Raw genomic sequence first — 11404 nt, forward strand, 5'->3', positions numbered from 1 at the left:
ATGCCTCTCTCCACCAGGAGGTCAATGAATACAAGGAGCTCATGCTGCAAGGCTTGTTTATCATTGACAAGCTCGCCACCGACGAGGACAACTGCAGAGTCATGGTGGAGACACATGGTCTAGTTTCCATGGTCATGAGGCCTCTAAGCTGCGACTTACTACACCGCTTCAGAGATCATGCTGAATGGTCCGACATTGTAGACGCATCACTGCAAGTGTTGTGCACATGGCTCAATACTGCTACAGGAAAGAGTGGCGAAAAGCTGTGCAGCCAAATCGCAGGGAACAAGGAAGCAATCAGCACCATGGAGACCATTCTCACGTGTGATCGGTGCCATGAAACACGGCTTATGCTGGCCATGAAACACGGCTTATGCAAGTATTAAACATGTTGTTAGTACGAAAAAATAACATTAACTTTGCCTTGATTATTGTTGGTGGCCTTATATAGATGCAAAATGTATATTCCATAGTGGCCTTGTATATAAAAATGGAGGGAGTATCTTTCATATGCACACTTGTATTGATTAAGAAGCAAGTTTTGCTTGTAGTCAATAGCTTGATTGTTGAAAGCCATTGACTACCTGCAGCTCATGTCCGGCGACATCTTGAATAGCTCAAATAAAAGAACATACTCATAGCTCAAATTGAGGCTCTCATCTTCTCCACAAGTTTCATTGTAATGGCCGTCTTCTAATTGGTGGTAACAAGCAAATGTAAGTGCAAGTTGTGTCCGGCAAGAATTATTATTACTACGCCAGCTGTGTCCATTGCCGGTGGGTGCGAAGTTGACATGTGTAAATAAATTCCTGGTTTCACTTTGGCCCACGTAGATCATGAATTGCTTCAGCTACCACTAGTTACACTGACTATACACCCACGTTTATGACATATGCATGAGGAGTTGGGCATTGAGGGCATCTTCAAGGCAGCCAGCAAACCTTCGCTGAATCTACCACTTGTTTTAACATGCACTTGGCCAAGAATTGCTTCAGCTCCTTCTTACCTCCTCTTTTCACATGCGAGGTAAGAATATATAATAAATCAGGACCGTTGATCTCATTAATTAATACTCCCTCCGGTCCTTTTTACTTCACATATTAGATTTGTGTCAAGTCAAACTTACCAAAGTTTGACCAAATTTATATTAAAAAGCATCAACATCTACGACACCAAATATATATACTATGAAACTACATTTCATAATGAATCTAACAATATAGATTTGGCCTTGTGAATGTTGATGCTTTTTTCTATAAGTTTGGTCAAAATAGAGATACTTTGACTTTGGACAAAATTTATATGCAGACTAAAAAAGACTGGAGGGAGTATATAAGAGAGGCATGAATATGCAAGACTTCGCCGGACGCCATACATGCACTTGGCCAATAATCACATGTATTGTCTCTCTCTTCTCTCTCCTACCAATGACACATCCATAGTCCCTCTCTTGTCTCGCTTTCCAACCGGACAATAAACCACAAATATCTCATCACATGCATGGTCTTCACTTATTTTTTTTAATTTCAACCAAATACTTTGTGATTAGAATTGGATGGCACCCTCCCGCATCATATCCGCGAACCACGTCCGGACATAAAAACGAACATCTATTTGCGGATCAGCTTTGAAGATGCCCCAAGAGTACATTGCGATCATTAACTTGTGGTGGTTCTCCTCACCGACAGTGCTACTGTGGCCACAGCTAACCAAGGATTTTTGCCCCATGGCCATCTCCTTATACGCTCGTCTCTCAGCCTCAGTCCCTCACCTTGCTGCGCAGCGCCTGAGCTCTCTCTTTCTCACCTCGCTGGAGACCGCCTCGCCAGCAAGCCCCAGCTGGTACGTGGAGCGGCATCACAACAGTGGCCAGAAGCTTCGACATGAGCACCATGCCAACCATGGCCAGATTCTGGTGCTCGCTCCTGCTCCTGTGGCTCTGCTATCTTGTCCTCTCTCCGGTGGACTCGTCGCCGGTTGCCATCATGCACCTGCCCGGCTTCGACGGGCCACTCCCATTCTCCCTCGAAACCGGGTGAGACACGTACTGCATGGATGATCCATCTCTTTTCCTTGCTAGTTTTAGGTCTTCTTCTTGCTATTTTCATCAGGTTTTCTTCAAGTGAGGCCGGAGTTCATTTCATGCAAATCAAAATTTTAATATAAGCGGCGCCTGCAGGTATGTGGAGGTGGACGAAAGCAATGGTGCGCACCTTTTCTACTACTTCGTCGAGTCGGAGAAGGACCCCAAGAGAGACCCGCTGGTGCTGTGGATGCAGGGTGGACCCGGCTGCTCCAGCCTCTCTGGCATTCTCTACGAGATGGGTAATTCATCAGCTACTCGCAATTCTCACATAGGCAACACTTCCAGGCATGGTAAAAGAGCTAATAAAACAATCAGGTTCTATTATCATGACACCTTTCGAAAGAACAAGGGAAATCGAAATGATATTTAATCAAGCTCGGTGGTTTAGTTCCCCCTCCGTAAGTTAACACAAGGCATTTTTTGACTGTCGAAAACTCGATAAATCACGAGAGGACATGATGCCAGGCAAGGTCTATATTTCACCACCCATTTCTCCTAGATTCGTGACATGTTCATATATTAATGAGTGTATATAACATACTGAATATTCATCCTTGCACTATTCTATTTGTACTAGATGGATACGCGCGCTTTGCCACGCTCCTGTACTATTCCATCATGGTTATGCAACCTGTGCAGAATAAGTTGGTGGACATTGCAAGCTCATGTACTAGGTTACCAACGAGCCTAGGAAATCAATAACAAAAACTCTCCTAAGCACATACTTTAAGTGTAGGAAAGGTCTTGCTATAGCCTATAGTAGTGCACATTAAGGGACGGCAAACCTTCCGCCGTTTCTTGAGCTTGATGCCATGGTCACCTTCTCGTTCTAACTTCTCCCAGCGAGCAGGTTGAAGAAGGCTGTACAGTGTAGGAGTTTTACTGTTACCTTCCCATGAAATTTGTTATTACCACAACATGTGTATGTTTTGTACATTCATTCTTAGGGGGGATATCCCATCATCCGCGAGGCATTAAAATGAATGCAGTAGTGTGATGAACTGATACAGCAAAATGAACTTCAGCAAAAATAAAACAAGACGAAAACAAACGCCTGTTAACTGCCGTTCAAGGCATACGGCTTTGAGACAGACATATTTAAATGGTGTGGACCATCGTTTTAAATGGCTTGCATCACATTAACATGGCAGAACGGTAAGGACCGTATTTTGCATGTGTAATCGCTTGTATCCAACTCCATTTAAGATGGCTAGCCACTAATCCATGTGCATGTATTTGCTGAATTAACGTGGCGTATTGTTTGGGTATTCATTCAATCACTATATCAGTTGCTAATCACATAGCATGAATGGACTGCCCAGGTTCCATCCTCGCGCGCCACCATATCCCAAAAATCTCGAATACTGTCTTTATATTAAGTTACAACGGAGTAGTATATGCCTAGCTTTCCTGAAATTTCAGAAAAAACACGTGTTATAGTTTCTGTGAAATATTAATGATAAGATGTTGAAGCGCGCAATTTGCAAGACAACTCGTTGATACTCAATTAATTGTTCAGACATGTACGTACAGGGCCCTTCCGGTTTGACATCCAAGGGTACAGACGTGGACACCCTACTTTGCTGTACCGACCGGAGACATGGACCAAGGTGTCAAGCCGATCGTTCCTTTAATCACAATATTCGTAGAAGAAATGAAGAATATGACAAAATATTCACATCTTGTAAAAAAACTCATCTTTGGTTGATGTATTACATGATTTTGCAGGTCAGCAATATAATCTTTATTGATAGTCCTATTGGGTCTGGGTTCTCGTACGCCACAACTGAAGAAGGGTTCAAATCTAGTGATACCAAGGCAGTTAAAATGCAAGTCGTCTTCCTCAAAAAGGTTTTGACACTTCTACTCTTCACATGGTACCTATGGTTTGTGAAAATACTACTTCAGTGGGTTTTTTGTTAGGCATCATACCTAACTACAGTAGTAACTTTGTTAGGCATCATACCTAATTACACCTGTAACTTGTAAGTTCTCTTTAGATTCTGACATATTTGTAGATTTCAACTAGAAAACTAATTCATCCACACATCACACTCCAAACTATGCTTACCTTCAACTGTTTTGAGCCCTTACAATCAATAGATGAGATGTTTAATAATTCTCGGGAGCTATGACCATATTAGACATACCTTTATGGAGAAAATATTTTTTTTGAGGCAACCACAGCAGGAAAAAAGCCAGGCTGAACATATTTGATTTGTTGGAGAAAGCAGTACCACAAGCATGGATAAAATATGTTAACTTCAAGCATTGCTGGATCGGAGGATAACTTAGTCATGGGAGTTCTTTAGATTTATCGTCATCTTACAAGCCCAACAAATTCATTCAACTGCATATTTCCTTTCCTGTTATGCCCAAATGAACCGCAATGTTTACCTTTAAGCTTCATTTGTAAGACGGGAATCAAAATTTTAATGTTAAATTCCTTCTAATTTTTTTATTGAATTTCTGTCTTGCAAAGAAGATTTCTCATTCAAATAAAGATAACCTGAGCTTAACACAATACTTCATTTAGCTGGATCCCACCCCATGATCTAACCAAAACTAATTAGAGTGGAATTTTAATTATGTGCTACGAGAAAAAGAGATGCATATTTAACCTCTATATATGCTTTCATATATGTTCTAAGTATCCTTCTATATGCAGTGGTTGCATGAGCACCCCCAGTTCCTCTCAAATCCACTTTATGTTGGTGGTGAATCATATAGTGGTATGATCATACCCAGTCTTGCCCTGGAAATCCACTTATCAAGTAAGACTCTTTATACTTATCTATACATGATGAACCACTGCTATGAGAGTGGTTTTTCTACACCCACCTCGGTGCACCCACGCTACACCCACACAAAAAAACATAGCAAAACATTTCGAAAAAAAATCTGAAACTTTGTGGGAATGATCATCAACAGATGTTAGAGAGTCTTGCAAATTTTGGTAGTCAAATGATATCCGAGGAGCTCTATTAAAAAAACAAAATTACTGAAAGTGTATGTGCACTGTTTAAACCTAATAGTAATATAATGGCATAATAAATCTAGTAATACAGGACTTTGCTTACTTCAATCATGTGTTTTGATAGCTTTATACGAAATGATATCTAGTAAATCCAAACAAACAATTTGGTACATCCACAGATATTGTAGAAATGAGTTGCACAATGGAAATACATTTGTAGCATGACACTACTATTCGATATTTCAGGTTTTACTTCCTAGTGGGTTTTTAGTCTTTTGTGGACCAAATTGTACCAATAAAAAACTGATTTTTCCATACACAATACATGTCATTATTTTCTTATATATCTATGGATGTTTGCCCTCATATTCTATTGGTCGAGTACCATATCACATCCATTTTCTTTTAATATTTTTGGAGTTTGCGGCCAATTTACTTTACTTGTTCACGACAAATTTAATGATGATTACTTCTTGTACATGTGTATCACTGTTCACTAACACATGCACATGCATGTTCACAAATTTCAGACAAGGAATCTGGGGAAGAACCGCTTCTTAACCTCAAGGTTTGTTGAAGTCATGTATATTAAGTAAAATGTATAAGCTTTCCTTATGAATCTGCTTAATACCAAGGACTAGCCCATGCATCACTGGGGTTTTGTGTTTATTCTTGTTTTGTACAATATACATCTGTGTATCATTGAGCCATAGTTTTCAATATAACCGGTTTCTCCTTGTGACCCTAGAATCATGAAGCTCTTTTATTTACATTTTATTCCTTTTGCTTGTTGAGGAACACAGTCTTTGATTTCTGATGCCTTAAGAATTCATCCCTTTTTGAATAGTCTATATAATTTTTCGATGCCCACTCCGAGATTTCTGACTAGTTCTGTTTGGCCACATATCCTTACCTTATGTTATAGGACTTGCCAGCAGCTGCAAGCACCATCAATAAGAGGTTCCATACATGCCATAAAAGATTATGAAAAGGGAAGAAAATAATTCGAAAGGGTTTTGTTGTTGTTGTTGTTAAAAAACTAACCGATCCCCTAACAATAGCGGAGGATCCGGAAAATAGACAAGAAATTTCATGGAATCATGAGAAATTTCAACATATGTGCAGTTAGAGGAACTCATGCAATTTAATATATATTTTTTGATTAGGGAAACTCTAACCGATCCCCTAAAAATAGCGAAGGATCCGGCAGAGTAAACTCTTAGTGGAATATTTGTATGCCACTATATATTTTACATTAGGGAAACTCTAACAGATTCCCTATATATAATGGAGTAATTTTGTTTTCATTTGCATTTCATTTTTGGCCACCAAAACACATTTCTTTACTTCTTTATTTTATTCAACCACATTTTGATACATTGGAGTACATAATTCAGCAATTCTTCATTACAAGAGCAAAACAAAAGAAAACAAGAACCACAATTAGACATTTTAAAAGTATCCAACTTCCATAACTGCTTCCACTAGTTGTATTAGTATCTTCTCTATGTCTTCATTGTTGATTCTCTCTATTGGCTTCTCGAACTCGCACACTTCTTTCTTCTTCAATTCCAACAAATTCGACGTGTTTCACATCTAGTCTCATCTCTAGCCCCTATTCTAGCAACGAGTGAACGAGCATGTAACAAATTCTGTGCTATCAATAGATATATGTAATCTTCTTCCCAATATCAAAACGTGCATCCATCTTACACACAAATTAGAGCAAAGAATGAGCTACTGAAATTGCGTCGAAACTGGTGAACAATGAAACAAAAGAAGCACATACCTAATCTTTTTTGCAGTTGAAGAACACCCATCCAGAATGTTTCGGCATGGTGGAAACTTGGAGCACCACCTGCTATGGGCAGTCGTCGCACTTTATGACTGGCAACGAGGAGCTAATGAGCCGCTGGGCAAGCGCCGAGCCCGGGCGACGTTGGGGCGTTTCTTTGCCGGCAAACCGCCAACCGGAGAGATCCGAACGGCTAGAGGCTGATTCAATACCTGCATGTGGTGCAGAGGCATTGACGGGGCTGTGTGGTCCGGTGCCCAGCCAATCCATGGCAAAGGCGCAGCTGCTGTCGGCCGAATGCGTCAAATCCGGCGGCGGTGGCAGCAGCAGCCTCAGATCTACCGGTTTTGCACCGGCGACGGGGCGAGAGAGGCCCAAATCTGGGTGGTTGAGGATAATTTATCATCCGCTATGGGATATTGGGGATCGGCTTGGTGCCAGTTAGAGGAGTTAAACCGAATTTATATTCCTCTAACCGGTTATAGAGGATTGGTTAGAGTTGCCGTTATGAACTCAGTGTAGTTAGTAGTATTGTTCCGACGAATATTTTGTATGATCTATATTTAATGTCTGGGCTAGGTTGAAAAATTATGCGTTAGCAATTGAGATTGACCAAAGGCTAAAAAAGATTACTTTTATCACATCTCAAACATGGGCGAATAGGTCAACCCACCTACTCTAGCTAGTTTGTCTACCCTGAATCCGGCCAATCACACATTGACAATATGCATAGGCCTACTTTTCATCAAATTTATCTTTGCATGGCTTATCAAGAATATTGCAGGGGTACTTTGCCGGGAATCCAATGACTGCCGACAGGTTTGACAGCGCTGGTACAATCCGATTTTTTCATGGCATGGGAATACTATCGGACGAACTTTACGAGGTGATCCATCTTCTCATAAAAGTAGTAACAACAGTAGCAGTAGAAATTTCTATGGTAGTACAGTAGTAAGCAGATGACCGTATATACAATTCATGAGTTGTATCACGTACTGAGAATGCAAAGAAATTTTATCCACAGTTTGCCAAGGAGAGCTGTGGAGGAAACTACAGTGATCCACCCAATGCGTTATGTCGCGAGTCCATCCAAGCTATTGACAATGTAAGTTTCCTCTAGAACACGAGAAATTATCTTGTCCTGTCAATCAGTGAAGATAGTAGAGGATAAAACATCTATCGTTGAAGTTACCATGCATGTTTGGAACACGAGGAGTTTTGATTACTAGTTTCTACCACTAACAATGGACAAATAGTGCAGAAAAGATATCAACTTATCCCACATCCTGGAGCCCTCATGTGAGAAGATATGGAGCCCCAGGATTCAGCAAGCAACAACAAGCAATGAAACAAGCAGTGGGCTCAGGGTGGAGTCCTTGGCTGGTGATGATCTCATGTTTCCCTTCAAGTGTAGAGTTGAGTGCATCTAAATTAATTCCCATAAACTGGATTAACTAATTAATACTGTATATCCACTCTTGCTCACACAAGACATAACTAATGTTGGTTAATTTGGTCTCAGAGAGATACCTACCAGCTATCTTATGTATGGGCAAATGATGAAGGAGTAAGGGAGAGCCTTGGCATTCGCCAGGTACTCTACTACGTATTCTACAGCTCTACTGTATTGTACTGTACAGAATCATTTTTGTGCCTGAACGTTGCCACACTACAGGGAACCAAGGGGGAATGGAAAAGATGTGCTCTCGACATACCGTACACTAGAGATATAACAAGTACACTAGAGATTCATTCGAGGCTACGTAGAGAAGGATATCCAGCACTGATATACAAGTAACCAACCAACAGAAGAAAATTAATCTAAAACTGCAATATCATCTGAAATTCTGATTCTGATATGTAATTGATGTTGCATGCAGTGGCGACCATGATAGCGTGTTTTCGTTCGTTGGCACTCAAGCATGGATAAGATCTCTGAACCTGTCTATCACAGATGACTGGAGACCATGGTATGTTGATGGCCAGGTTGCAGGGTAAGTTATCCTATGCCTACTGAAACTTCTTTCTTTGGGGATCTATTCCATCAAATGTATTTTTTTCCTCCAACATATCGAAAAACCAATATTTTCAATGTTCAGAAAATTTCATAAAATATTTTGGAGCTTAATTACCTGTGCATGTCCTATTTTCATGTAGGCCTAGTCCAAGTCTTGAACCAATTAATTTAAGAGCAAAATGTCTTCACCCAATGAACGTTGGCAGGTTAGCGTTGCCTAAGTCTTACACTGATTCAAATAATTTCTTGTCCAGATTCACAACAAGTTACTCGACTAATCTAACGTATGCAACTGTGAAGGTAAGTGCTTCGGAACCTTAATTATTCTTTTCTTTCCCATTACATAACTAAATCAGGATATATAAACTCTACTGTCCTAGTCTTTGGAGGTAATATCTGTAGACTACCTACCATGTAGGGGGCTGGGCATACTACTCCAGAGTACAAGCCCAAGGAGTGCCTCGCGATGTTCGCCAAGTGGCTTTCGGGTGAACCTCTATGAAGGAAGGACGACCTTTGTTTGGATGAGCGTGTGTCAGTGCCTATTTGTTGCATCTAACTAAATTCTCTCACTGGTAGAAAAAGGGCATATAGTCCCGGTTCGTAAGGGCCTTTAGTCCCGGTTCCTGAACTGGGACTAAAGTGTCGGTACTAATACCTCCCCTCTTTAGTCCCGGTTCAATCCAGAACCGGGACTAAAGGCCCTCCACGTGGGCATTGCGCAGAGCCCCGTCAGGAGACCCTTTGGTCCCAGTTAGTGGCACCAACCGGGACCAATAGGTATCCACGCGTCAGCATTTCTAGGCTGGGGTTTTTGTTTTTTTTTTGAAAGGGGGGGGGGGGGGGTTGGGGGTTTTGGGGGGTTAATTTAGGTGTTTCATATATTGTGTTAGCTAGCTATAATTAATAGAGAGAAGTGTCCTCTCTTATGTCCGTGCTGGGTCGATGCTACGTACTATACATACGTATAGAGAGGACTAGACACGCTGCCTAGCTAGTAGGCAAACGAAAGAAACAGAAGATCGTGATGAACATATATGCATACAGAGAGAAGTGATATCGACCACCTCTCTTTCTCCGAGAGATTGGTCGAACAACAAGTTCTCGTATATCTATCCGACACTACCGGCTACATATATACAGTAATTATCTCTTACAAATATAATCATACGGATTGAGGGTCAACATAGAATTCTCCATCTTCAGGGATCACGTGGTCAAGAAAGAATGCCGCCAATTCCTCTTGAATTCCTCGCATGCCAGCTGGTGCTAGGAGTTCATCCCGGTTCCGAAACATCTAATTTAAAGAAGGGGGTCAATACATATATATATGAATGAATGAAACTCAACACAAATGATGGTAATAAAATAAAATTGTGAATGTTGTTATTTACGTACTTCATATTGTTCGTCAGTGTAGCCCCGCTCACAGGTCGTGTGGCGGATGGACTCGCAAACATAGTATCCATAGAAATCATTCCCTTGTTGCTGCCACAACCACTTTACAAGAAATAGAGGTTAATCAAACTGATAAGTAAGAATGCCAAATGGTATTGATGAAACTAGCGCTTGAATGACTAGTAGATGCGCTTAAAATGCTACTATAGCTAGTACTTACTTTCAGGTGTCTAAATTGCAGCTCCTTCGGCAGTCCCGGAGCTTTTCTGGTGAATTTTCTCCAAACCCTGCCGGACAAAGAAAACAATTACTTGATATATCAGGAAATGAACAAAGTTGCTGATATGGTGGATAATGATCGATTTAACTTACTTCTCGAGTATTTGAGTCATGTCTGCATAGTCCTTGGGATCTTTTCATCTTGAGTCTAAGACGGTTACTAGTCCCTGCTCAAGCTTAATATGTAGGAGAATATAGTGGAAACTGCACACACATGCATAACTCATCAATTACATTACTATAACCTTGACTAATATATAAGGGAAACCGAATACGCACAAGATAGTAACACTCACTTGAAGTTGTAAGGAAAGAGTATTATATCTTTGTTTTGATTTATTATCAACGATTCTAGCATGCTGGCCTCAGTTTCTGCGGCATGAAATTTAACCTGAGTTGCATCTATGAGATATGTGTTAATGAACCCAATATCACCGACTTGTCTTTTCTTCAATTCGACGATCTTCAATCTGCATAATATAGTGAGGATGATTATAAATACATGCAATGAAAGAGCTGAGCTATATGGAGAGACTTAATGACAGAAGTAGTAGTACTTACAGACAGTAGCAGGTGACCGTTGCTTTATCGAGGGCCAATTGATTGAAAAACTGATAGAACTCCTCAAATGGAACAGGCAACAGATCAATTCCAACGAGGTCATGCTCCTTTTTAACTTTCAAATACAAAGTACTCCTCCCCCCAGAGTCTCTGCAGATTTTCAAGTACCAATCATGCAATCTTCGCATCATCGTTGATAGAGATCTTTCATCTTTGACGAGAGGCTTCCCGTACTCGTATCTTTGTATCTGCACGTCCATGGGTTCATAATGTACTTCGTCGGGCAGGTAA

The 11404-nt window shown here is 40.7% G+C and overlaps 1 protein-coding gene across 1 annotated transcript; it reads left to right on the plus strand.

Moving 5' to 3' along the window:
* The first annotated feature begins 1792 nt into the window (after positions 1 to 1792).
* LOC125523902 (serine carboxypeptidase-like 13) lies at positions 1793 to 9377 on the plus strand. Its single transcript, XM_087534453.1, has 14 exons — positions 1793 to 2035; positions 2180 to 2325; positions 3620 to 3696; positions 3815 to 3937; positions 4755 to 4860; positions 5594 to 5631; positions 7643 to 7744; positions 7883 to 7963; positions 8115 to 8273; positions 8381 to 8452; positions 8534 to 8652; positions 8739 to 8852; positions 9130 to 9175; positions 9294 to 9377. The coding sequence occupies exons 1-14, from the start codon at positions 1884 to 1886 to the stop codon at positions 9375 to 9377; spliced, it is 1419 nt and encodes a 472-aa protein (XP_087390579.1). The 5' UTR covers positions 1793 to 1883.
* Positions 9378 to 11404: the final 2027 nt, after the last annotated feature.

This window comes from Triticum urartu, chromosome 7A (assembly GCF_056163025.1).
Source record: "Triticum urartu cultivar PI428250 chromosome 7A, HENAU_Tu73, whole genome shotgun sequence".
Lineage (NCBI taxonomy): Eukaryota > Viridiplantae > Streptophyta > Magnoliopsida > Poales > Poaceae > Triticum > Triticum urartu.

Bases quoted from the DNA above. Each gene is read 5' to 3' on its own strand.
- LOC125523902 (XM_087534453.1), top strand. From the start codon at position 1,884: ATGAGCACCATGCCAACCATGGCCAGATTCTGGTGCTCGCTCCTGCTC. The intron at 4,861-5,593 runs GTAAGACTCTTT...CACAAATTTCAG, and splicing joins CCTGGAAATCCACTTATCAA to ACAAGGAATCTGGGGAAGAA. The intron at 7,964-8,114 runs GTAAGTTTCCTC...ATGGACAAATAG, and splicing joins CCATCCAAGCTATTGACAAT to TGCAGAAAAGATATCAACTT.